Consider the following 26811-nt stretch of genomic DNA (forward strand, 5'->3'; position numbering starts at 1 on the left):
GAGGTCACTATTCTTTCTTTCCTGTTTTTTTTTCTTTCATTTTTATCAAGGCCCTGCAATTACGGCGCTTAAAATGTGAGCATGAAAACCGGGACCCGCTCGTCTGGACGTGTCACAGAGTGATGAAGTGGATCAAGGACATAGACCTCAAGGTAGGAGCAACCCGACACACCACCATTGTTTTGTAATTATAGACCTTCACAGGATACTGAAACTTATTCACCTTTGTGATATAAATACAGCTCTGGAAAAACTTAAGAGCCCACTGCACTGAACCCCATTAAAAACCTCCTGGTTTTTCCTCCAAATATTTATTTCTGAACTCTTCCTGAGTTAAAACATTAGTATTGTTGTTTCTAAATCAATATGAACTTGTTTTCTTTGCATTATTTGAGGTCTGAAAGCAGTGCATCGTTTTCGTTATTTGGACCATTTCTCATTTTCTGTAAATAAATACTAAATGTTTGCTTGTAATTTCAGAGACATGTTGTCAGTTAATAGAATAAAAGAACAATGATCATTTCACTTAAACATAGTTATAAAAAGTAAAATCAGAGAAACTGATCATTTTAAGTGATCTCTTAATTTTTTCCAGAGTTGTATTTCATCTATCTGTATCTAAAGTGTAAATGTTAAACTTTTCATCTCCCACACTAAACAAATACTGGATTTAAAGCTTTCTTTTCCTGGTTTGGGCACAGTGATATCACTGTGTTGTGTTTGTTACCATCACAGCTCCTTTCTTCCTCATTTTTCTCTGTAGGAGTTTGCAGAAAACCTTCAGGGAAAAGGCATTCATGGTGCAGTAATCGCCCTGGACCAGTCCTTCGACACAGAGGCCTTGGCCAATGCTCTGGGAATCCCCAGCAACAAACACATGCTGCACAGACACCTGTATGAAGAAATGAAGTCACTCTCCGCCCCTCTCAGGTAGCATAAACACTCTGCCCCCTGCTGGTGACGTTCATCTCTTCAGCACTGTGCAGTAAATAAATGATTTATTAACATTGCTGCTAGTCTGGAACTTGCCATAAATTCTTTTGCGTTGTTAATCTCTGACACATAAAAGACTAACAATCTCTTTCCTCTCTGTTTACAGTAACACAGAGCAGGGCTCTGAGGTTATCAGCTCTTCTTCACCTGTGGTTGTTAACCGCTTTGCTGATGAAAGGTCGTCCATCAGGAGATTAGGAAAGGTACCTTGTCATTTCTCACCTATCAGTAAATGGTCTGAAGTCCAAAGCTGAAGCCACTGGTTCCTTTATGCTTGTTAAAGCACAAGTATTGCTAACAAGGGTAAAATAAAACACCTCAACAATTTGATTTTAGGAGATTATCTCAAAACTCACAATGGCTTTAATTTGCAGACTGGAGTCAATTTCTTTGTTTCAGCAGAGAGAACATAATCTGGAAATACCTGACTGTTCCACAAGAACCTTTACACTGCACAACTAGTGCTTTTCATCCATCAACCTTTTAGAATAATTAAACTGAAGAATAAATGAGAAACAGACATAAACCTAATTTTGGAAGGTCATTTTGAGTTCCTGGAAATACTGCATAGAGTTAGAAATGCACCCAATTCACCTCACTCTCTTTAAATTAAGTTATTTCTAATTTACACATTTAATATAAAAAAAAATATATATATATATATATCTTCCTTTTTGTATCAGATGCAAGATGGAGGCATGAAGGCAGACTTATATATAATGAAACTATAATAGTAAATAAAAAATATAGAAATTCACGACAGGGTGTAGAGAAATCCAAAAAAGATGTTAGATCACGGAGAACGACTGACTGACAACAGCTGAGAAAACAGAAACCAGTGGTGAGGAAGATTCTTGTTACACTGCAAAAACATAAATCTTACCAAGTGTTTTAGTCTAGTTTCTAGTAAAAATAATATTTGTACACTTTAAATAAGACAAAATTAACTTTCAAGTAACTTTTCAGCAAGATATAATTTGTTTTAAGCCAATAATTCCTTAATATGGATGAAATTATTTTAGTTCCAATGGCAGATTATTTCATTTGTAACATGGGGAAAATCTTTTGTTATAAGTGAAATAATCTACCAGTGGAACTACAAGTTTTTCATTAATGTTAAAACAAACTCCTATATTGTGCTGAAGTTACTTGTTAGTTTTGTCTTTTAAACTGTACTAATATTATTTGCTAGACTAAAATACTCGGTAACTTTGGTAAGTATAACTTTCAGTACTATTACCACAATATCACAGGATTCAAACACAAATTTAAAACATAGATGGACAACATCATGTAATTGCTTTTATCTAAAACAGAGAAGAAAATATTTTTTACAAATTTTATTAAAATTTCCTCTCTTTCAGAGAGAAGCCTTTTTTTCAGACCGCTGGCCAGCAGTCTCCAGCAACAGGTTGGGGAAGGACTGCGTCGAATCCGGAGGAAACACCCTCCACCCCCAGATAAACAGTTTAATTTCTTGTGTCGTCTTTTCAGAGTCCGCTGAGGTTACGCGCAGAAAGTCACTCCGTGGAGCGCGGCCTTGGTTTCCATGGCAACTGCGGCTCTCTGCCCAGAGAGGCCAGAGTTCACGCTGTTCCCCGCGCCAAAGGAAGCCCCATGCACACCTTCAAGAGCGTCGAAATCACCAACGTGTGAAGGAGCCGTGGAGATGTTCTCTGTTTACACTGTTGTGTTGCCAGCTCTACAACGTTGGAGCTTTTTTAAAGGTTTAGCCAACGCTACTCTGTAGATCAGATCTACTTCTGGAGACGGGAATAATGCACCTCAATGACCTGATGTAGCTGTTGTACATTAATGAATTGTCTGAAGTCATTTTTGTTTTTTAAGTTATAGTTTTTTGATTGAGGTTTATATGTAATTAATGAAAACTAGCAGAGAACAAAAAATAACTCAAAACTGCACTCAGTGCCCCTGTGATGCCTTATGTAAAAAGTCTCATGATCTCAGTGCTTCTGTCTACTTCTTTATGTGAACTGAGGTATGTTGTTTTGTTTACATAAAACTTGTACATGTTTTTACATTTATAGATCAGAACAAAAATGTTAAGGACTTTTGCACTGGGTTGATTATACTGTTTAAAAGTCTGTTTATTTCTCTTATGGTGCCACGTTTGCTAGAAAAATTAATTTGTGGATTGAGCAGCGGAGTTGAGTATGAAGACCCCTGAAAACTTGCCATATCCTCCCTCACAATGCCAATCCTATTTATTGCATATGATCATTGAAGTTTGGGAAAACCATGAAACATGCCAAATTAATAGCTTATTCTTACACTGCAGTGGGATGCCTTCCTATTCTTCAACAAGGATTTGTTTTGGGCATGAACCCAAATCAAACCCAATTCAGTTCAGTTTATTTACAGCATGTAGCAGAAAGTCACAAAAAGAGAGTTCAGTCTAATCATACAGAGAGATTCCAATTGATCCTAGTTACCAAACAATACATTAATTTCAGTTCATTATTCAAATTAGTTTTAAAAGTTTCTAAGGAAACCATGTTGAATATATTGAGTCACTGACTTGCACCATTCACTCCTCTTAGACCAACATGTAGCGACAGTAGACAGTCATTCACATTGTGTCGCAATCTCTCATGCTGAGCATGCATGTAGCGACAGTGGAGAGAAAAAACTCCCCTTTAACCACCATGACTGACTGGCTTGTGTGAAAATACAGAGCATACACACAAAAAAGATACAAGCACTGATTAAGGAGTACTTTCTACATCAGAGAAAAGTAAAAAGTTAAAGGAAGTAGTAGCTTTTTAGTGGCTTCATCTGGGAGGAAAACAAGTCCCAACAAATAAGATCTGAGTCGGTTTTAATTTAATTTAAAAGCTAAAGCTCACTCAATAGCATTGTCTAGGAGAGAGACAGAGTTAAACACTGAAAGACGGGCAGGTTTATCATCTATAGAGAATGTTTAAGTGTTGGCAGCAATATCTCAGCCAAATAGAGCGCCAGACCAGGTGTAGCGTCTATGAAAAGTGAAAAACTGAGAGAAAACATAAAGCTAAAAGCTGAATTAACAGCAAGTAGTGTAAAATTGGAGAGTAGTAGGAGAATGTAGCAGCTAGAATAATGAAATGTAGTCATTACTGCATGTCTTCCAGCAGCCTAACCCTATAGTAGCATAGCTAGAGAGATAGTTTGGGGAAACCTAAGTTGCTCTAAATATAAGCTTTATCAAAAAGGAATGTTTTACACTTGGAAAATTAAGCCTTTAAGCAAACAATCTTAAGTAGATCAATCAATCAATCAATCAAATTTTATTTGTATAGCACATTTCAGCAGCAAGACATTTCAAAGTGCTTTACATCATATCAAACACAGAAACACAATGCAACATAGAATCAAAAACAAAGCATTAAGTCAAGTTCCATCCATAAATTTGTAATTGATTACATTTCAAATACAATTCTAAACAGGTGGGTTTTTAGTCGAGATTTAAAAGAAGTCAGTGTTTCAGCTGTTTTACAGTTTTCTGGAAGTTTGTTCCAAATTTGTGGTGCAAAGATGCTGAAAGCTGCTTCTCTTCGTTTGGTTCTGGTTCTGGGGATGCAGAGCAGACCAGAACCAGAACCTGAGTTTTCTGGAAGGTTGATACAATAACAGCAGATCTTTAATGTATTGTGGTGCTAAGACGTTCAGTGATTTATAAACTAACAACAGTATTTTAAAGTCTATTCTTTGAGCTACAGGGAGCCAGTGTAGGGACTTTAAAACTGGTGTTATGTGCTCTAGATATAGAGACTAAACTAGAGACTAGCCTGATAACTAAAAGATCTGGCTCCCATTTCACTGCACTGAATAACCTGAAGTTCTCCATGGAGTAGTTTTTTTTTAATGCAGGCTGTTTCATACTCTCCTCTGCCAAATTTTGGAAGTAGAGTCCAAAAACCTGGCTCTGTTGGGGTGAGCATTAGACTTCACTTCCTTGGAGAGGAGATTCACCGGGCAAACCAGTGGATTTCCACTGGTTTCAGATTGAATCCATTGATGACAAACATTGTTTTTTAATTGAGGGAGGTCATCATACTGCTTCTGATTGAACCGTCATACTTTAAACTGACAAATGTAGAACGTGGAATTAGAGAAAAAAAGTCTTAGCATGTAATATAGGCTGTGTTCACACTGCAGCCTGAAGTGACACAATTCCCTTTTTTCTTCTTTTTTTTTGCTTTAATGTGACCTGTATCTGATATTATAATGACTGTCTTAACAACACAGATCGGATTTTTTTAATACTTCTCAGGCCACTTGGATTTCCGATTAGCTTTTTAAATGTGACCTGAATCTGAACGTCATCCACAAACGTCACTATTCTGCGACATGATACGCGCCAGAAGGGAGAAAAAAACAACAACTTTGGCTTTGGCAGACAATAATGAGGATTAAGTTGTTAACATGATGGCTCCGGTCGGTTTCAGATGTAAGGTTCAAGATTTTAACAACTTTAAAATCGTAAGTTATGCTCCACCGTTAGCGTACACGTTTACTTCCGCAAACACTGAGCACGCTATGTGTGACGTCATTGGGCCCTCTACTGCGCAAGCGGCGCACTTTCATTTGCAGTTCACATCATGTGACCTGAATGTCATTGATACTCGATTGATAGGAAAAAACAACAACCATGGCGGACGAGGATTAATGAGGACTAAGTTGTGAATGTGCTGGTTCCGATCGGACAACTTTAATATGTAAACTGTGCTCCACCATCAGCATCCATGTTGCATCTATGTGTGATGTTATTGCGCCCCCTACTGCGCATCCGGGACACTTTTAGGTCGTTTGCAGTTGAGATCTGAGATACAGGTGGTATATATTTGAAGTGTGAACGACCACCGCACCAAAAAAGCAAAAAAAAAAAACAACAAACAAACGATTTGATTTTAAAAAATCGGAATTGGGTCACTTCAGGCTGCAGTGTGAACGTAAGAACCCAAAATGCATTAATTTAATTCAAACCACAATAAGGAAGGTCTTTTCAACCCTTGAGGTGAAGGACATGGCAACTTTAAAAAAAAGAAAGAAAAAGAGTAGGCGTGTGTTTACAGTCTGGTCATTTGTTGACCGTTTTGGTAGATATTCGCCCCAGATAGAGTAGTGACTAGTTTTAAATATTGCTGCTGCTCAGAGCATTACTGTTAATGATTAGTAACCTTTATGATCCAGTATTTCATTAACCGTAAGCATGTCTAGTGTGACAAATAACTGAATAGCTTCAGAAACTGATGTAAATGTTTACATAAAAATTGACCGAAACCAGAACGTAAACTGCAGAGCAGGCCAAAACCCTGATGACATGGATTATGCTCTTTGTTATTTAGTTAATAAGTTTACCAAACTGGAATATTTCAGTCCACATAGGTTTCAAATTATCTTGTTGATGTAAATGCACAAAGGTTGTCAAAGCAACAATCCCTCAAGCATAAACTTCTTATGATATATTTTCTATAAAATTGGGTTAAATCCAAAAAGCATAAGTAGAATTTGAATTGTAATTGTCTCAAACAGCATAGCACCGCAATCAATTAATCAAGAGCCACATTTTATCATCTACATCTGTACTATTTTCCTTATTTTATTTTGTTTTGTGCTTAGATTTTTCAAACATAAAAAATAGCAACAACATTCCCCATGAATGGACAGAAGATAATTAAAATCAAAACGCTTTGGTGTGATTAGCTAAAGCATTTTTTTTGTGTGCTTTATAAGAACTCAAATCAAATGACAATTTAAACTTAATCAGAATTAGAAGACGTAAATATTCAAAACTAAAGGTTCTACAATCAAACTTTAAAAACAGACACATTAAAAAGCTAATAAAAAATTAAAACGATCTGATCCAAATCTATCAAATGCAACACTAAAATCTGCAAAGTAAAAACAAAATGGATGACAATGAAGTGTTAACATATTATTATAAATACGTTCTTAATACTAAGCAAGTATTTATCAATGAAAATACTACGAAGCATTTTCAGGACGCCTTTCTGTAGGTCTTTCAATGTTTTTCTTTGGACTTTGGCTGCTATAAGACTGAAGACTTTTAATCTAAAGGGACGAACCAGCATGTTGGTTAAAAATAACACAACTTTTAAATTTGACTGTAATATTCTTTGTAATATGTGCCTAAAATTACAATATTGAAGGAAATTCAATTCAATTTTACATGCTGCTGTTTTGAATAGTGCACATCTCCAACATCGAGATCAAGGGTGTGGAAATCAGCGTTCTGCTGAGTCAGCACAGTGTACTTTACCCACTTTCCTCAGTTTATAAGTAAATATTAGTATCATGTGATGTTCACCTAGAGGACTTCGTAGAACATGAATATGAATGAAGCCAAAGATTAAAGAAAAACTATTGATCAAGACCTTCAGGCTCCTTTGATGCAAAGTATAGAGATATCAGTGATATATTTTTACATAATGTAATATTACAGTCTTTTTTTCTAAATCTAGTCCGCCTTCTCATTGCTCTTATCCAGTAAAGATTATTGTGTTTTTGCACAAATGTAAATTATAATAAAATTTTCTCTCTGAATTTGATGTTTGCCATTTGATAAATTTCACAATTGTTTGGTTATAAAAATTATAATGTATAAACCTGAATGTTCTTTACATCCTTAATAAAATAAATACTGTTGTTTTATGAATAAATCGGTTGCAGAGTTGGATTTTGCTTGCATATTTGTGAAAATATGAAATGTTCTCAGCCCACGCTGCCCCCTCATGTTCTACAGAACCGGTTTGGCTGCCAGAATCGAGGCGTCGCCTCCGGTCACAAAGCAAAAACTGTTTAAGCGGGAAGATCGGACGAGTTCGAGCCTGTTCAGAGGGATAAGAGGGAAGGATTTCACATTGTATGATTTTTTTTACACACAGATTAACATGAACTATGTCTTTAATAGTCCTCTCCAAACTGTCAACAGCTCTGCATATTTCGTACATGATGCAACAACTCCACTAACAGTGGATGTAAAAACTAAATGTTGGCGTGGTACATGTTTACAACATGTGTAAATCTAACACAGGTTTTAATAGACAAATGCTTTAAATTTTCTATAAAACAAACTTGATTCTTTAGACTTGTAACCTGCAGGTATGTGATTTAAATCTCAAACCACCACATCCCAAACTTTCGCATTGTGATCTGGGGCCTCATGCATAAAAGATTGCGCAGTTTTCACACTAAATTTAGAAAAGTGCGGCGCACAAAATAAATCGGACGCATGAAGCCGTGAGCACCTTTCCTTTAAAAATCCTAATTTGCGGGAAATAGAGCGCAGCTGGTGGTCGCGCTGTCGCCACCCATATTTGTCACCCATTGGTTCATAGACAGCAGCATTTATCAATCAATCAATCAATCAATCAATCAATCAATCAAATTTTATTTGTATAGCACATTTCAGCAGCAAGGCATTTCAAAGTGCTTTAATATCAAACACAGAAACACAATGCAACATAGAATCAACAATCAAAACACGACATTAAGTCAGATTCCATCAATAAATTTGTAATTGATTACTTTTCAAATACAATCCTAAATATTTGGGTTTTTAGTCGAGTTTGCATCCATAAAGGTTTACCTGTTACACTCCTACTGTGTTATATGGAGCAAAATACCTGCTGATGTTTTTATTCCCACTCACATCCTACAATCACACACAGAATTTCGCTCTGGGACTCCGTCGTCCCTCACAGATTTTTGTGCAATTCTATGATACCTGTTAGTGTCTAGAATTTACAGGGTTTGGTTTTGTCTTGTCTAAAATTTATCTTGTCTTAGTAGTTAGTTGACAGATTCAGCTTGAGAAAGGCAGCAAACGTTTCTAAAATTAACTTAGTTGTAACTCTGCTGGTTTTCAATGCTTCTAAAGTTTTATTGAACTCGAGTTTTTAGTTGTATTTTCTGTTTATATATTGGTTGGTAAAGATTTTTTACCTGGTTCTGGAAGGTTTATAATTAAAACCAAGCTAGCAACAAAAAAAGGTTGTTTTGAGGTTTTTGGGACAATAAATGTAAAAGTGCCATCCTGTCAGTGTTGTAGATCAGATTTTAACCCTGAACTACTTTTAGCTTTTCTTGAGTCAGAGCTGAGTTTATATTCCACACACAACTAAACAACCTTTCTCATGATGAAACTCACTCTGCAACAAATACAAAGAACCCAAATTCATTGGATTCAATGAAAGAATTACAGCTAGTGTAATATAATCAAGTCTGCATTTGGTTATTTTTCTTAAGTGAAGGATGGAGCTGGGGCAAGTATAGCACTGAATGTTGTGTTTGTTTAAGAATAAAACAAATGTTTCATTTTACACAAAATGTGACCAATCTAAAAATTACAGATTATAAACAAAAGATTAATAAATGTTGTCAAAACAACTAAAAAATACACAAAATCAGCCTTTTTTAAGCTGCTGCCTATCACTGGTTATCCAGTCTCCCTTAAAAATAAAATTTTAATTTCATTGCTGACTTTCTAGTAAAATAAAACAATTAAAATTAATAAATCATCTTTAACGTTAATCTGAAGTTGTGATTCAGACTCTAACTTTAGCATCATTTGACACCTGCAATGTATAGTAACTTTTATTACAATGTTAACCCTATGGAGGGTTGTAAATAATGTGGCCTAAAGGCATTTATATCAAAATTCACCAATGAACATAACGCATAAGGGAAGGTAATTTAATTTATATAGCACATTTTCAGCAACAAGGCATGTGTTGCTTTACATGAATTAAAAAGAAATACAAACAAAATAACAAACCAAAGGAAAGAGCAAAAGAAGAAAAGGAATCTAATGTTGATCTAAAGTATCAACATTAGATTCTTTAGATCTAAATGTTCAGGGTTGATAGGTAAGTATCCTGCAGTCTAATTCCATTTCTGGGTTGGAAGAACAGGTGCCTCTCTGCATAATAATCTAAAAATTTATCCAAGAAGAAGAATATTGGTCTAAATAGTGAGTACTTTACAGTTTCTTAAAGAAATTAAGCTAGAGAGTGATTAATCTAATTCCTTTTCTGGTTTGAAAGTGAGTACGCCACAGTTTCTAAATAATAACTGGTAAGTAGGATGAAAAGACATCATTGGGTAGGATGTGGAACATATAGCAAGACAAAAACAAAGACATGCTGGCAAAGGCGTTCAGGTCAGGGAGTGTGTGTTTACTAAAAACAGTGAGACAAAAATACACACTTTAAATGGGCCATTTTTCATATGTAAAATATAAGAAAGTTAAGTCTATATCAAAGATCTTCTGTGTTTAGCTTTAAACTGAAACGTAAACACTTCACAACAGTACAGAAAAAGGATGAGGGTCACAAGAAAACATTTCTGTCTTTAATCTCAGAATTCTGTCTTTGATCTCAGAATTCTGTCTTTGATCTCAGAATTCTGTCTTTGATCTCAGAATTCTGTCTTTGATCTCTCAATTTGCTTTTTTTCTTTAAAAAACTACTTTTGATCTCAGAAGACTAAAGTCAGAATTTTGAGTTTAAAGTGAGAATTCTCATTAAAAAAGTCAGAATTTTCAGAAAAAAAGTTAGAATTTAATTAAATTACATTTTTTCTGTGGCCCGGATCCTCTTCAGTACCACTGTTTGTGCTATTTTGCGGCGTTTTTAGTTTTTTCCCCACACAGCACATTAACGGGAGTGGCACTAGGACCGGGCGGAGCTGAGGCGTCACTGCGGCCGCAGCTCGTTCAAAGTTCCCCTCCGTCGCCCCCCCGTCGCGTTTGTCCCTTCAGGGGGGAACAGCAGGAATATTCATCGGGAATTTCATAACGCAACAAGTGGGTTTGAGTAGTGGCGTTTGTGTTGTCTTTTATTTTATTTATTATTTTTCTTTCCGATTTGTGATTTGGTCTTCCTGAAAAAACACCTGCGGGACTCAGGTGACTCCCCGATGAAGAGGGAAGTCCTTGGGCGGTGAGCGGTGAAAAGGTAAGGCCGCTTCAAACTTTGACAGAATAAAACCGGGAGGACTTTGTACTCTGCTCAGGTTTTAAAGCGTCCTTTCGCTGTAAAGAGTCGCCCAATTAGATTTGTGTTGTTATAAAGTGTTTTTGTTCAGGTGCGACAGGTTCTCCCTTCCTACTTGACAGGAATGGAAGCAGCAGCCGCTCACTTTCCTTCACATTATCTCTTCTCTGCACCTGCAGCTGTTAATGTTTCACCCTAATGACCCTGAATTGAGTTAAAACTTAATTGCAGTATAGACGAGGGTTTTTTTTAAAGGTTGGAAACTGACTAATGTCGAACAGGTCACGCCCATGCACGCTGTCAAACAGGCCTGGAAGCAAACAACCAGAACCTGGTGGGTAATAAAACCGGACAAAGATGGACAGATGGGTGGGCTACTTTAGTTTGACTGCTGCCGGTAAACCACATGTCTGAAAATGGGATAATAAAATGGCAAAGTCAGGTGTTTTTCATTCATTAAACTGTAGGACACTCGGTACTTTCAAAGGGAAATTAAATCCGGAATAAGTTATGTGCTTAATCTGAATTAAGAAATTACTGAAGAGTAAAAGGTTAAAAATCTGTTAAAAGGACAGATTTTCTTTTTATCTAGCAGATGATTTAACGTTTTAAAATGGTGCGACCAGTCAGACAAAAATGTGTTGTGTGCCAATTCTCAAAATAGTTAATTCAAATACATAATTTAATAACAAAGAGTACAAGCGAAAAGTCTCATTTAGCACAAACTGTGGGTGTAAATCTGCAGCTGGTATATTACTAGTAGAGTGTGTGCATATATAATTTGTTTTTAATCAACTAGTCCTTCTTTTGAATGACTGACACTTCATAATTTGTTTTATTTATGTTTTTAGTTTGAATATTTAAAATGTTTTACAATTAGTTCTAAAGGTTTATTATAACTTAAAGTTTATTGAGCTTTGAGAATGTGTTATTGCATTATTATGCCATTATCATTATATCACTTGAACATGGTCTCAAAATAACGTTATTGTTTATCGCAATAACAATAGGGACAATATTTCTCCCAGCAGAAGTTATTGTGACAGATATGTATTTACATATATATGAGTTTCAGTTTGATGTGTAACTCGGTGAACTTTACCTCAATGACATAACCTTAAAGGATGGTCAAACTGATAAAAAAAAAATGACCTACCAGTAAAGAAATAACCTTCACTGGAGGCTTTTTCAAAGCCTTTTGACGTAATTAAGTTATAAAACACAGGAGTTAAAAATGCTGATTAGCTTCTAAACCAAATAAATATTAGACGCGAGTATTTATGTCCTTATATAAACTATAAAAAAATTAGAATTTCACAAAAACTTCAATATTATAAAGTAGAAAACATTGTGCATGTTAACCATTATGACTTGATATAACGCCTAATGTTTAAACATATTATGAACGTAAAAAAAGTACAAGAAGCCTTAAAATTGTCTTCTATCCAGCGAAGTAAACCGTTAGTTCAATGACAGCTTCAAGTTGTGGGTTTTCAGAACTTCTTTCATCATGTAAAAACGTCTCCACAATTTATAAGAGAAGCTGCTGGAACGACTCCAAAGATTTACCTCGTTTGAATCTTCTCCCTCTTATTCATCAATTTGAAGGTTATGACAATTTACGCCCTTTAAAAACTACCAATAAAATAAAATACTAAATTAAAACCTTAAAAAACAGGAATCCCCTGCACTAAGGTATAAAATTTAAAAAATGCCATAAAACTAAGGGATTCACAAAAAAATTAACAAAATCTTTTTAAAAGACTAGAAAAATGACACAACTATTAAAAAAATAAACAATTTATACCATTTATTTAATATTAAACTACATCTTTATAAAGTTTATATAAAAAGTTTTCTAAAAATCACTGTATAATAACTAGTGATTAAGACAAAATCAAACTTAATACATCTTAGCAGTAGTGAGATATAATAACTTGTTCTCCATAAGTTTGTTTTTTTCCCCAGTACTAAAAGTATTGTAGTAAAATGCAGACAGTGGTTTCTGCTCCCGTTACAAGTCGAGGAGAGCAGCATTTGGGCCGGCGGCGCCGCGGTTTTAACCGGGCTTTCAGGAAGCTCCCATTCTGGATGCAACAGCAGCTGGAATATGAATCCTGCATTTCCATAAAGCTGGTCAGCAGAAGGAAGCTTGCAGCACTGACTTTTACTCGATAAAACTGATGGGACCAACGTTCTTCCTCCACTCACTCTTACCTCAGATTTACATATAAAATAGAAACTTTGATCAGAAAAGATGACCTTTGACCTTTCCAGTCCTTTAGCATCCTTTGTCGGATTAAGATATTTGTAACATTGTCTCTAGTTCAGGAGACATGTCAGACATTTTGTTTTTTATTATTTGTAAACTATAATAATTTAAATGGATAGAAATAAGCATAAAAAGGTCTTCGAAAATGACTCCACTTTCTTTTGTTTTGATTTACGTGAATTAACCTTGGATGATCCAGTTTGTTGGATGCGCATTGAGCCTGGATAAATTAAATTAAATTAAATTATCTTTGTGTTCCTGTTGATGTGATGATGGATATCTGTGTTTTTTTCACGTTCAGGAGAAAAGAAACTTGCCGTAAAACAGAAATTATGCAGAGCCAAGATTTTTTTTAAATTTTTTTCCTGTTTAAAAGGAAAACTGAAAACCAGCTATCAGGCCCGAAACCTGGGAGTAGTGATGGACTCTGACCTGAACCTCCAGAGCCACATAAAGACAGTTACAAAGTCGGCCTTCTATCACCTGAAGAACATTTCCAGGATTAAAGGACTAATGTCCCAGCCAGATCTAGAGAAACTCATCCATGCGTTCATCTTCAGTCGTATTGATTATTGCAACAGCGTCTTCACAGGTCTGTCCAATAAATCAATCAAACAGCTGCAGCTGATCCAGAATGCTGCTGCTCGCGTTCTCACTAAAACCAGGAAGATAGAGACCATAACACCAGTTCTAAAGTCCCTCCACTGGCTCCCTGTAGCTCAAAGAATAGACTTTAAAATACTGTTGTTAGTTTACAAATCACTGAACGGCTTAGCACCACAATACATTAAATATCTGCTGTTATTGTATGAACCTTCCAGACCTCTCAGGTTCTGGTTCTGATCTGCTCTGCATCCCCAGAACCAGAACCAAACGAGGAGAAGCAGCTTTCAGCATCTATGCACCACAAATTTGGAACAAACTTTCAGAAAACTGTAAAACAGCTGAAACACTGAGTTCCTTTAAATCTAGACTAAAAACCCACCTGTTTAGGATTGTATTTGAAACGTAATCAATTATGGAATTTATTGATGGAACTTGACTTAATGTAATGTTTTGATTGTTGATTCTATGTTGCATTGTGTTTCTGTGTTTGAAATGATGTAAAGCACTTTGAAATGCCTTGCTGCTGAAATGTTCTATACAAATAAAATTTGATTTGATTTTGATTTTTAAAAAATTTAATATATTGCAATAGATATGTGATTAATATCAATTTATAGAAAGCTAAATAGTTTTACTTTACTCTGATCCAGTACCGAACAGCATTCTGGGAACTTCTCATGAGTTGCTTAGCAAAGTTTGTATCATCGACTAACTCGCTCACTTTTTGGTTACCTGGCAACTCACTGTCTGGTTACTTAGCAACAGCCTGTCGTAACCGCCGCAGCAGCAGTTAAAGATTTCACCACTCTGCCTCAAAACCGTTGAAAAATAAGAAAACAACATTGTGTAGTGAAGACTGTGGATAAAACAGGAAGGTTCACATCACCAGTTCATCAGAATTTCAGATACTTAAAAAAAAAACTTATTAATAATTTGTGAAATCGACTGATATGAAATGCTTAAATCGTGATAAGTTTTTCAGACTTAATGTCCAGCCCTAGATGGATATTGTGATAGATATTAATCCTCTTTTTTTGTAGATTAACATTGTATTACAAGCCAGATTTCTAACACATTAATTTAACTAAGTTTAAGTTGTGGTTTGCCTGTCATTGATTTAATTATTCCGGCATATGTTAGATATTATTGTTCTTACAGAGAAAGCCAGTGTGTCATTCTTTGAGTTTCGTTCCTCTCCGTCTCTCCAGCTGGTGCTTGTCATGTTTGGACCTGCACTGCCAGCCTGCGAACTTCCACCTCACGTCTCCAGCTCGTTCTCATGCACACTCACTCCTGAAAAATGCAGCCGTCCGAACACCATTCCTGCTTTAAACAGCAGAACTACTACACAGTAATTATAGATACCCAGATTGCTTCATAGGAGGTGAAATTGAGGAAGAAAACCTACTTTGAAGTGTTATCAGAGCGTATTCACAGCGCAACACACCACACTTACCTCTAGGGCTGAAACAATCGGATCAATCACAATGAATCGATTATTGAAGTACATTCAACTAATTTAGTAATCGATTAATTAGTAACTGGAGAATATAGACTCAAAAAAGGCCAGTTGCTGAAAGAACAACATATTCAGTAGTAAGTAGACCAAAGCTGTACAAAAATATATACATTTTTCATTTTAGATTTAATAAAACTTTCTTTATCTGTAAATATATTCTACGTATATACTATATATTCCTTTATTTAATCAGGTAAACCCCGTTGAGATCTAGATCTCATTTTCAAGAGGAACCTGAGCAAAAAATTTGCAATACATAACAACCTGGTTACAAGATAAAAACAATTAATACATATGCACAAGTATAAAACAATAAGAACAATTTAAAAACGATGACACTGTTTCATAGAATCTTGTTGCCTAGCTTTAAGAACTGCTTGAAATAAGACCAGTGAAATCATTTCCGACATCTTAAGTTCAGACTGCAACTGATTCCACGCTGTGGGGGCAAAACACTGAATACCTGCTTCCCTTTTTCAGTTCGAAAGCGCGAGACATGCAGAAGAATAATGTTATTGGAGCGAAGAGAACGAGAACTGACAGTTCTATGTAGGAGAGTGGATAAATATGCAGGCGTTAGACTGAGTAGAGATTTATATATCAGGATCATTAAATGATTGTTTCTCCGTACACTTAAAGGAGGCCATTCAGTTTTTGCGTACAAATCACAATGATGTGTCAGACGTCTACTACCGGTTATAAATCTTAAAGCGCAATGATACACAGTATTTAATGATTGAAGACATTTGGTTGAAGCATTCATATATAAAACATCTCCATAATCCAAAAGTGGCAGGAATGTCGCTGCTACCAATTTTCTTCTAGCTTTGAGTGTAAAACAAGATCCATTTCGATAATAACACCCAATTTTCATTTTCAATGTCCGTAGTAGATTTGCTATGTGATTTTTAGAAGAGAGTTCATTATCTAGAATAAAACCAAGATATTTATAATTACTGACAAACTCGATTTGTGCTCCTACAGCAGTGGTAAGCAATAGGGAAGTTTCTGGTATTTTTCTAGCATGTAGCACGTAGAAGTCCTCTAGTCACGTAGCTTTAGCTTCACCTTGTTTAAATGTTGTATTTAAAAAAAATCTATTCCTAACAAATTATTCGTTGAGATCAGCTCTAAATTGTACTTATTATTAGTCAAGAAGAAAAGATATTTTAAAATGCTAGAAAAGGTTTTTTAGCCGCAGATGCATCCTTTGCTACAAATGGTCAAACTTTCACTGAAGGAATGCTAAAGCATTAAATTTTAGGCAATAACATGTTTATTTTCACATTTTAAAGAGGAATTTAATTATTTGTGTATTTTACAAATAATAATGCATATTACTTTTATGCATTATTCTCAAATAATAATAGAATATATGCATTTCTGATATTGTCACAAATAATCTTAAGAGGTTAAATAAATCCGCAGAATGTGTCGGTTTTTAAAAAACCTGATTTATGGATTCATTGGTAGAATAATCTACTATAATAATAGTTACAGCCTTAATACAAAAACATTTTATTATCTACATTATAAGATAAAGAGTAAAACAGTAGAAACTTTTATGATCAGTGTCATTAAAACAACTTGTCTTCTGTTTGGTTGCAGCGGTTTGTCCGGCCAGTATGTGTTCCAGTCGAAATATATGTGGGGCCAACAACCGGCCCAACAGAGCCAGGTCCGAGTCCAGAGGATCAGGGGCCCACTATGCGCTGTGCGCCCTGGGAGTGGGACTCGTTGCCCTGGGGGTCGTTATGATTGTCTGGACTATGATTCCAGAAGATAAGTCTCCAACTGGAAACAGTACTGTGGGCCCTACACAACATGGCCTACAAAACATCTCACCAATAGCTCTGGTTCTGGTCGGAGTGGGAGTGGTCATGCTGCTGCTGTCTGTTTGCCTCGGTTTGAGGAGCAAGAGGAGAGGTCAGAGCCAAAACGCCCAGCCAGCGAGAGCAGCAAGCGGCTTCGTGGACCAGGCCGCAGGAGAGGAACAGCAGTGAGTGACGACAGCTGTCTGCTCTGCTCTTAAATGTTTTAATAGATAAACTTAACAGCATAATATTGTCACATTCCTAAGAAATCTTTTTTTTTTAAAAACCCTTTTACAAAAACTGATTTTGGGGAAAAAAAAAAAAAAAATCACCACCGCCTTCTTTAAAAAACATAAAAAAATCACTTTTGGCAAAAAAAAAAAAAGATCGCTGAGGCCATTATTCTAGGATATGCAAATTGTTGATGTCCATATCTTGTGATTGTAGCGCCCCCTGCTGCCACAAATGCAGATCATGAGGCTGAAATGTGAAAACCGGAAGAGTCGTTATGGAACAAATACCAGCCAAAAACATTTTCTATTTGTGCAACTTTTTAAAAATATATCCTGGTAAAACCAAAATATTTTTATTAAATATTTTTTGATAAAATCCAAAAATATACATGTAATTTATTTATTTTTTAAATCAAATACCACGAATCATGAAGTCATTTCTAATCAGAAACTAATGAAGAGCTGGTTGGTTGAGGTTTCTCTTTTATAACCTGACTTTTAAGAGCACATGAAATTTTTTTTAAATGTGAAATGTGTAAAAATAAATGTAAAACATGTAAACGAGCTTATTGACCTTTACAGCCAGCTGCTGTAAAGGTCAACTTTGGCATCACTGCATAGAGCAGTGGCCACCAAAAACAACTGTAATCACTGTAAAGCCTCATGCCAGGATTTGATTTCATAAAGTGAGGATTAATTTGGAGGTTTATCCAAAGACAAGAAAAAACTCAGAAGAAATGATGGCTGAATGCTCAGGCTTGGAGATCTAGCAAATCGGCACCCTATACAGGGTTTTAAACGCTTTTGATCCCAGTATCCCTGCAGTTCAGTGGTAAAAGAAAAACCCTTATTTTTTCATTTAAAAAATAATGGTAACTTTTGTCCTTGTTTTGAAGACCTGATAATTAGCCCATTTCCTAAAGCAGATATGTTGCAAAGATATTTTATGTTGCAGTAACTCTGCAAGTCTCTTTTTCTACGTGATCAACTTGTGTTTCACTTTAGAGCAATTAATGCCACCGCAGAAATATAGCAGTCAGATTTTTCGGAGACGATCTGCTATAGCTCAATCATTTTGTAACTTCTTCTATGGTTAGCTTTAGCTAATGCTGCACACATTGTGATCAGGGCTAGTCAAGTTTTCAGATGGTGCCTGCAGTCAAATGTTACCTCCTTAATTTAGCTCAAACACAGAGAGAAAAAATTGAATATATTAGTTAATTATTTGCAAAAAATTGCAACTAGATGCAACGTGGTGTGGCTGTCGACTCCCTGCTCTCTGTGATAAGTAACAGCCTTCAGTATGGGTCTGGTCTGGTACCGATGCATCACCATTGACCATATTTGGCTGTGCTTCCTGTTGTTTTTTATTGTTTTTGTTTTTTGGGATTGGTGGGGCTAAGTTAATTCAGAAAGCGTTTCTAAAAAAAATATTATAATAATCATATTTCTGCTTTGAAAACCAACCGGAAGACTGATTGTCATTGATTCATATTTCCCATTTTCAAGATGTTTGTTTTCTGGCAAAAATATGATATGAGGTTTAAATGTGATCATTTGTTTGGACTTAAAACTTAAGATTTCTTATAAAGAGATCTGATGACTGTTGAAGCGGGACAGAAAGTGTCAATGGGGGAAAAATCATAAAGTTTGAAATCACTTTTTCATGCTGTAAAAATCTGTCCCCATTTATATTCAGTCTTATTGAATTTTAAAGTCTGTCTTTATCATTGTTGTTGTTGTTTTGTGTTCCTTGATAAAATATTGTAATTGTTTTATTGCCCAGCACTAGATTATAGCCTAAAAGGTTGAAGTTGGAACATGGCAAAGCAGAACCAGAAAATGATAATAAATAATAAATTAATAAACCAGATTGTCCGTGCAACATGCAGGTTCAGTCCTGTTAGCATTTAGCAACACTTTACTAGCTGTTAGCATCATTTATGAACTCTCAGCTGTTTGGCCAAGTGGTTTAATCAGAGACGAGCTTTTACAGGTTTAAGTGTTCGCAGACAGACTTTTATGGATTACCTGAATACAGCCTTTGATTCTAAGTTTCACATTCAGTTTTGCTTCACTTAACAGCTTTTATTTGGATGCAATTGTACAACAAGAAGCCAATTTTAAGTAAACTGTCACTCAAGAGCTCCATAAACTTCTCTCCTCACCCAAACAAAGTAAATACCTTTTTAGTAAAAGCCAAGAAAATCTGGCTTCATTCAAGCAATACGCATTTAAAGCGGAGCTATTATGCAAAATTCACTTTTTGCACGTTTTTATACTTCTTTTTACTTCTAAGAAACAGCCAAACGCTTAAAAAAATACACCAACCATTTTCTGTCAATCAGTTAATGTTTTTTGGTGTCTGGAAAATTATCTGTTTTGAAAATTTTGTGGTAAGTTACAAATCAGCAGCACTTCCCTTCACCTTGCAGCCCCAGCAAAGCCCAGCTTGTTACCTAGCAACCCAAGCTAGGTAGCAAGCATTTGGTCTGCTGTATGTGCTGTACAACAGCTGCTGGAAAATACATGTTTTGTTGTTGATGTAACATCCAGAAACCACTTCCTGCATTTTTGTTGGTTGTGCAGGAGGCCCTACTTTTGCTTTTCAAAGGTGTACAGTTATGTAATTGGGCATCTGTTTGCAGCCATTTTTATGTCAGTGTAAATGTTGATTTAGGGGTGTGGCCAGCAGCAGTTTATTTGGTTTAAAGTGACAGGAGGCCCTAAAACAGCTCAAAAAAGGCAGAACTGACCAGACTGAATCATCGTTATCTAAGAATAATTTTGTGTGAAAACCGTACTGAACATGTTTTGTATAGACCCATCTGTTGTAAAAGAATATGTTAGTAATGGAGTACTCTATAGAATATTTTTTACGATTATCTGAGGAATAAGGTCTCTCTCTCTCTCTTCTATCATTCGCTCCAAAACCATGACGGCGCCACAAATGCTGTCGTACTCCAACCGTCGCACCGCAAAATTCAGCAATCCTTATTTCTCACCCAAACCCTGACAAAACGGCGCACAATTCAACACCATGCTGCTATGTTAGCACTTCACAACGACTCATAGGCAGAAGTGAGAGCGCTGCCCACTACAAATAATGATCCGGCCTTAACACGGTGCGCTACATAATTTAACGAGGAATTTTAATAATCGAGGTACTCGAATCATTCGAGGAATCGTTTCAGCCCTAATACCGACCTGTTCAGGGAAGCTTCATAGGTCTCCTTTAAGCAATACCTTCCATCCAGATGGTTTGTAAATGTAACATATGCTGGTATTTGTTTATTCTCATGATGCTTTCTGATTGAGGATAACCTGTTGCATCCCTTTCCAGGGACCCAGAGTCGTACAACGTGCCCAGCTATGACGAGGTCATCGGCAGCGGCAACTACCCCGTCCGCCAGAGCAACCTGAGGCAGAGCACCTCTCAGCTGCCGTCCTACGAAGACATCCTGGCAGCTGTGGAAAACGAGGATTCCCAGCCTGCTAACAACTCCTCAGAGAACAGCCCTCTGAACGACCAGACGCCCGCTGCTGCCGAGCCGTCCGGCATCGCGGCGCAGCCCAGCCTGCCGACCCGCAGCGCCAGCCGGGCCAGCCGCTTACTGAAGCCCCTCAGAGTAAGACGGATAAAGTCGGACAAACTGCACCTGAAAGACTTCCGCCTCCAGATCCGCACCCCCACGCAGAACCCAGTGACCATAGAGCCCATCACGCCGCCCCCGCAGTACGATAACAAGATGCCTGAATTACAGTAATGGCTCACCCTGCTGGCTTCCCAATTGGCCTGCGGCTGATTAAAACCTATGAAAATATCTAATGGAGTTTGAGGACTGGCGGTGATGTTTCTGAGAGCCTGTTTTAAGGGCGCCGTGAAGCAGGTGGATGTGCCGGTTGGGCAGGATGATGATGGAGGCAGACACACTCCGGAAACAAGAACACTTTCCGCTTTATCAATGAAGCTTCGGGTCGGCTCATCAGCTCTGTCATCACACGTTAATGCTTCAGAGCAAGAGTAACGGAGCAGGACAGCATTTCAGTTTTATTTATTACTCACATAAAATGCCTTTTAACAAAAATATGTTGTTGCTTCAGTTCGTAAAATGGAACCATGCGTCGTGCAGAGGGGGAAACGGAAGATTATCCAGCAGACATTTAACTCACTTAGTTTGAGATGTAAAAACTGCGATGAAAAAACTCGATAACGTTTGAACCTTGTTGCTGAGATATTGACTTGTTTTTTATACATATAAGTGTTTAAATCTTAAAGCGGATATGTTTTAATATTTTAAAATGGTGGTGAATAAATGTTTTCCTTTTAGTTTCTGTTTGGTTTGGTTATGTTGTAAGCTTATGTTTCATAATTTAATAAAATATGGATGGTGATACCATTTTTATGCTCAAGCATTGTTGTACTTCTATTTTTTATTTTTTTTTTTATTATTTGCATGTAAAATTCAAGTAAAAGTTAAATTTTGAATAGTAAAATTTACTCAATTTTTAGGTTTTTTTCCCCCCAACAAATCAAATTTTCCTCACACTTGAGATTAAGTTAGTTACTTTTCCGCCCTCTAGTGGTAGAAATGTTAATCTTTCTAATCCAGCTCCCTGTTGATGTGAAAATATATTGTTTTAAAATGAGTAAATGTGTTTAGAGCTGCACCTAATTCTTTTAATACCTGCTACTTCTTGGGGTTAAATGATTTTTGTTTATTTTATTTTTTTTAGATCAGTGATGTTACTTTAAAAGTTGAAACAATGTTCTTGTGCTGTAGTTTTATTATTAAAACTACTGTTGTAGTTTTTATTATTAACATCCCTCCAATATTGCATAGTTGTGATTCAGATAACAAATCAGTAATCCGATACCTGTACGGTTTTCACATCTTCATGCATAAAAGTGACCTAATTTAAAAGATTTTCAATTTATTATTGCATTTTTTCACATTGGTTAGTAATTTAATGATGTTTTTTTTAATTATTATGATTATTGTGTTAATACAATTAAGTAACTGTGGCAGATTTATGTTTTTGTGAGCCTCTGCTTCTGTCTAAATACTTTTGCAAACTTAAACAAGTTTTATTGGCTTGTTTTATATTTAGCTCAATCAAGTCTGACCAGTTTCTGCAGAACAGAAACATTCACGCAGCATGATGCAGCCACCACTTACGCTTGTAAAAATACCATATTGTTTTATAAAATGCCCATAGTTTATTGCAGGTGATCAGAGCATGTTTGATGCTCCTCTGATTAATGCTTTCCTTGGAGACGATGGATTAAAATGTCTCCTTAAGATGTTGAAGGTTTGGTAAAATGTTTATTAAATTTATCCTGCTGAAATCTTCTCCACCTTCATCTACGACCTCTCTGCTGTTTCCTCTGACGTTTCACACAACAGCTGGATTTACACCGGCAGATGTAATTTAATCTAAAGGAAATTGCTCTGGATTTTATTTTGAAACTTTGTGAAACTCAAATTATAGGCTCTGAATAAGTGAGCATTTTATTTCAATGAGTAAAAAACAGCTTAAAGTAGAAGCTTTATTTCTGTTAACTTTGATGTTTTTATGCTTGCGGCGAATTAAACATTTAATTTCTATAAGAATATTACATCAGCCCACTTTTAATACAGTAAAATTCAGTTTAATACCTGCTGAAATATTATTTTAAATCTGAAAATGTTTTGATATTGACTGTATATGGTCTCCAATGTTGGCATATTTATAAATTTTTCACTATCTTATAATTTCTTTGTATGAAAAAATCCCCCTGATAATCTACAGCTAAAACCAGAAGTTTACATACACTGAGTAAAAAAAATACAGCTTTTTGTCTTAAGTTATTAATTAAATACGCCAATTCTTTAGGAAACACTAAAATTAACAGGAAAAAGAAACCACCAATTAATGGAGAAAGTTATTGTCCAAGACTATTTGCAGACTTTTTGTTTTTAATATGGAAATAAATGTCATATTTCTGCCAATTAATTTGTTATATCCTGACAAACGACGTCAATTAAATATTTTCACTTCTCTGTAATTTCTTATTCTTAAGCTGACGGTAGTCCCCTGCAACACAAATCAAGATTTTCCAGGTTAGTAATAATAATAAAGTGTTTAATTTGCGTTACATTTGCCGACTCAACTTCATTTCCAGGAGCTCCACCCTCGCCTGGGTTTGGTTTTTTCTGTGTGCAGCTGCCATGAAGCGGAGGGAGGAACAGCTGGCTGAGGGAAGAGCCAGCCCGGGGAGTCAGTCGCATTCCTGGCTGGGATTCAATGACTGAACCAGACACAAACAAACAGAGAGAGGGAGAGACTCGCACACACTGACTGGCTGAGTGGGGAGACAGGCTGAGAGTACGCCAGACTGAGCAGACGAGCCTTATTTCGGAGTGCGTAAAACCGCAGGATCTCCGTCGCAGAGAATACCCGCTGATTGAAAGACTTCTCTCGCCTCGGCTTCACCACTTTTTATTCGTGAGTTTGGTTTACAGGAACTGGCCTGTGATCCCGGCAGCTTTCAGTTTTCTGAATGGACGCGCTTGGGAAGCTTCTCCGCCGACATGGAAATGCGCCTTAGCGAGCTTGTTGCCGGATGCTGAGGAAGGAAGATCCAGAGAGTTTCCCCCCAGCTTTCATTTTTGAGTTTCCAGCCACAGACAACATGGAGGGCTCCGGCTTCCAGCCCCATCCCGGACTTCAGCAAACTCTGAAGCAGTTCCACATCAGCTCCATGCGCTCCCTCGGCGGACCGGCGGCGTTCTCCGCCCGGTGGCACCAGGACTCGCTCTTCACCAAGGATGGCAAATCCGCGGAGATCGTGCTCTCCCTGCCGGCCCAGACGCCCCCGGTGATGTCCGGCCCGCTCTTCATCCCGTCCGACCGCTCCACCGAGAGGTGCGAGACGGTGCTGGAGCGGGAGCCCATCTCCTGCTTCGTGGTCGGCGGGGAGAAGCGGCTGTGCCTGCCGCAGATCCTCAACAGCGTCCTGAGAGACTTCTCCCTGCAGCAGATCAACTCGGTGTGCGACGACCTGCACATCTACTGCTCCCGGTGCACGGCGGACCAGCTGGAGATCCTCAAAGTGGTGGGGATCCTGCCCTTCTCCGCGCCGTCCTGCGGGCTCATCACCCAGACGGACGCCGAGCGCCTGTGCAACGCGCTCATCTACGGCGGGACGTATCCGCCTCACTGCAACAAGGAGCTGGGCTCCCTGGAGCTGGAGCGAACCGAGCGCAGCTTCAAGGTCTACCACGAGTGTTTCGGTCGGTGCAAGGGCCTGTTCGTCCCGGAGCTGTACACGGGTCCGGCCGCCGCCTGTATCCAGTGCATGGACTGCAGACTCATGTTCCCTCCTCACAAGTTTGTGGTGCACAGCCACAAGCGGCTGGAGAACCGGACGGTGCACTGGGGCTTCGACTCGGCCAACTGGCGGGCTTACGTGCTCTTGGACCCGGACTATAGCGACAAGGAGGAGAAAAGTCACCTGGAGCAGCTGCTGAAAGAGCTGAAGGGGAGATATGATCTGACGAGGAAGCTGTCCAGTAAATCCTGCAGAGTAAGTCATTTTCTTAATTACTGGATTGTTTGAAACATTTGACTTTTGGACATTTCAAGAGCCTCATCTTTCTCCTGCATTATGTACATCGATTAGCTTGAATTCTGACTTTCTCCCCAGACTATCTTTGAGTTTACTTCTGCACCATTACGCTCTTTCTTTACTTGACCCCTTTTCAAACATTATGACCACAGAAGTTATTATTATTGAGTTTTATGTTGATTTTAAAAAGTGCCACTTGATTGTGAGGTGAAAACATTTCAGGTTTGCCAGAATTGAACTTTTTGTCCATCCAAACCGCTGTGTGTGATAGAAAACTACGGTACTCTGGTACATCGTCATGGCCTAATTAACCACACAATGAAACATGGTGGTGGCAGCATCATGCTGTGGTAATGTTATTCTTTGTAAGGGACAGGGAAGCTGGTCAGAGTTGATGGGTTGATTGAGCGCCAAATGCAAAGGAAAAGAAAAAAAACTTGAAACTGGGGTGAAGGTTCAACTTTTACACAATGTGAGGTTTAGAGCCAGTGGCCTAGTCAAAGTCCAGGCTTAAAGGGGCAGTATTACGTAAAATCAACCTTTTTTCAAGCCTTACATCATGTTATGTTATTCCCTCATTAAAACAAACCTGGTGAGTTATTTTTGATTCTTTTATGCATGTTTGAGAAATCCTTTAGTCTCCCATGGCAACCGTTCAGCCCCTCCAGACTAGCGGCAGCAGCAATTAGGGAACAGCTGGTGAAACTGTGAGTCTGCTGCGCTTCATATAGGAGCTGCAACTCAGTGAAATGCTGGTAAAAATGTTACTAACAGCTTAATAGAGGAACGAGTAGGAGCTTCTTAAAGAGACAGAGACCCAATTTCAAGGTTAAATTACAAAGTCAAATTTATTTGCCATATTTAATATAAACAGCATTTTCACAATAACTGAACGTAACAGAGTTACTTGATTGTGCTATAAAATGGAAAATACCTGATAACGCCTCTTTAAATCTAATTGGGAATCTGTGGAACGAGTTGATGTTTGCAGATTTTCTCCATCGGTCCGGCTGATCTGGACCCACTGAACACCATTTATACTTATTTGTTACTTGGAGTTGGTATTTTACATTAAACCCAATTAAAATACAGAAAGATTTGGGGAACTTGACATGACAAAATGTGAAAATCGAGCATCCATCCTGCCACCTCCTCCCCTCCCACTCCTCAGGGTTATCGAAGGTCATCTGCGTCCTGATGAATGACCTCTCAATGACATATTTTATGAGTTTGAGGGAGGCGGGGCAGCGTCAGAAGGTTTGGAGAACAGAGTTTAATGAGGTTTATAGAATATGGAAATGTGTGTGTGTGTGTGTGTGTGTGTGGGAGAAAGCAAAAAAAACAGAAAAGAAAAGAGGGGGTTTGCGTGGGTCAGGGAAGCTCGGGGCCAAGAGACGAGGTGGCTGATTCTTCGTCACAGAGCAGCTGCTATGTGGGACTCTGATAATGAGTGGACTTCTCTGAATGCATCACCGTGGCGCTGCTCCAGTGTGAGCCGGGCCCAAAAGATGCCTCATGCTAGGAAAAATGAAGACTCCTTGGTTTTAAGTGTCCTAAAAGAAGCACTCTAAGCTAATTTATAGATTTCTAGCAGGAAATAATTGTCTGCGGTTTTCTTTTTCCAAGCGTCCTGTAGACGCAGTTTATGTGTTTTCTAACATCAGACAGCAGAGTTGATGTATCACCTGTGCAGTTATGGGTTTCTTCAAAATATTCAGAGTATCCAACGACTGTACTCAAGTA

The 26811-nt window shown here is 37.6% G+C and overlaps 3 protein-coding genes across 5 annotated transcripts in view; all 3 read left to right on the forward strand.

The window, feature by feature from the left end:
• The window catches only part of LOC114135075 (kazrin-like), a 173292-nt gene extending 169444 nt beyond the window's left edge, over nt 1-3848 (forward strand). For 2 of the 3 annotated variants that reach the window (XM_028002010.1, XM_028002011.1), the window contains 4 exons: nt 51-152; nt 764-930; nt 1100-1196; nt 2488-3848. In XM_028002010.1, coding sequence (XP_027857811.1) covers nt 51-152; nt 764-930; nt 1100-1196; nt 2488-2649 — 528 coding nt within the window. In that variant the 3' untranslated portion in view covers nt 2650-3848. The remainder of the gene's footprint in view (nt 1-50; nt 153-763; nt 931-1099; nt 1197-2487) is intronic. The other variant, XM_028002009.1, reaches the window with a different exon arrangement.
• Nucleotides 3849-10703: 6855 nt separating this feature from the next.
• tmem51b (transmembrane protein 51b) lies at nt 10704-22383 on the forward strand. Its single transcript, XM_028002025.1, has 3 exons — nt 10704-10973; nt 17018-17408; nt 20800-22383. Exons 2-3 carry the CDS (start codon nt 17035-17037, stop codon nt 21221-21223), a joined length of 798 nt encoding a protein of 265 aa, XP_027857826.1. The 5' UTR covers nt 10704-10973; nt 17018-17034; the 3' UTR covers nt 21224-22383.
• Nucleotides 22384-23656: 1273 nt separating this feature from the next.
• The window catches only part of skib (v-ski avian sarcoma viral oncogene homolog b), a 53526-nt gene continuing 50371 nt past the window's right edge, over nt 23657-26811 (forward strand). Inside the window, exon 1 of the mRNA XM_028002015.1 lies at nt 23657-25026. Coding sequence (XP_027857816.1) covers nt 24064-25026 — 963 coding nt within the window. The 5' untranslated portion in view covers nt 23657-24063. The remainder of the gene's footprint in view (nt 25027-26811) is intronic.

The sequence above is a fragment of the Xiphophorus couchianus genome, chromosome 20 (assembly GCF_001444195.1).
Source record: "Xiphophorus couchianus chromosome 20, X_couchianus-1.0, whole genome shotgun sequence".
Classification (NCBI taxonomy): Eukaryota; Metazoa; Chordata; class Actinopteri; order Cyprinodontiformes; family Poeciliidae; genus Xiphophorus; species Xiphophorus couchianus.

What these genes read in the sequence shown, in the direction of transcription:
- tmem51b (XM_028002025.1), top strand. Translation starts at nt 17,035, where the DNA reads ATGTGTTCCAGTCGAAATATATGTGGGGCCAACAACCGGCCCAACAGA. An exon ending in GCCGCAGGAGAGGAACAGCA is followed by an intron (nt 17,409 to 20,799) that starts GTGAGTGACGAC and finishes ATCCCTTTCCAG; the next exon opens with GGACCCAGAGTCGTACAACG.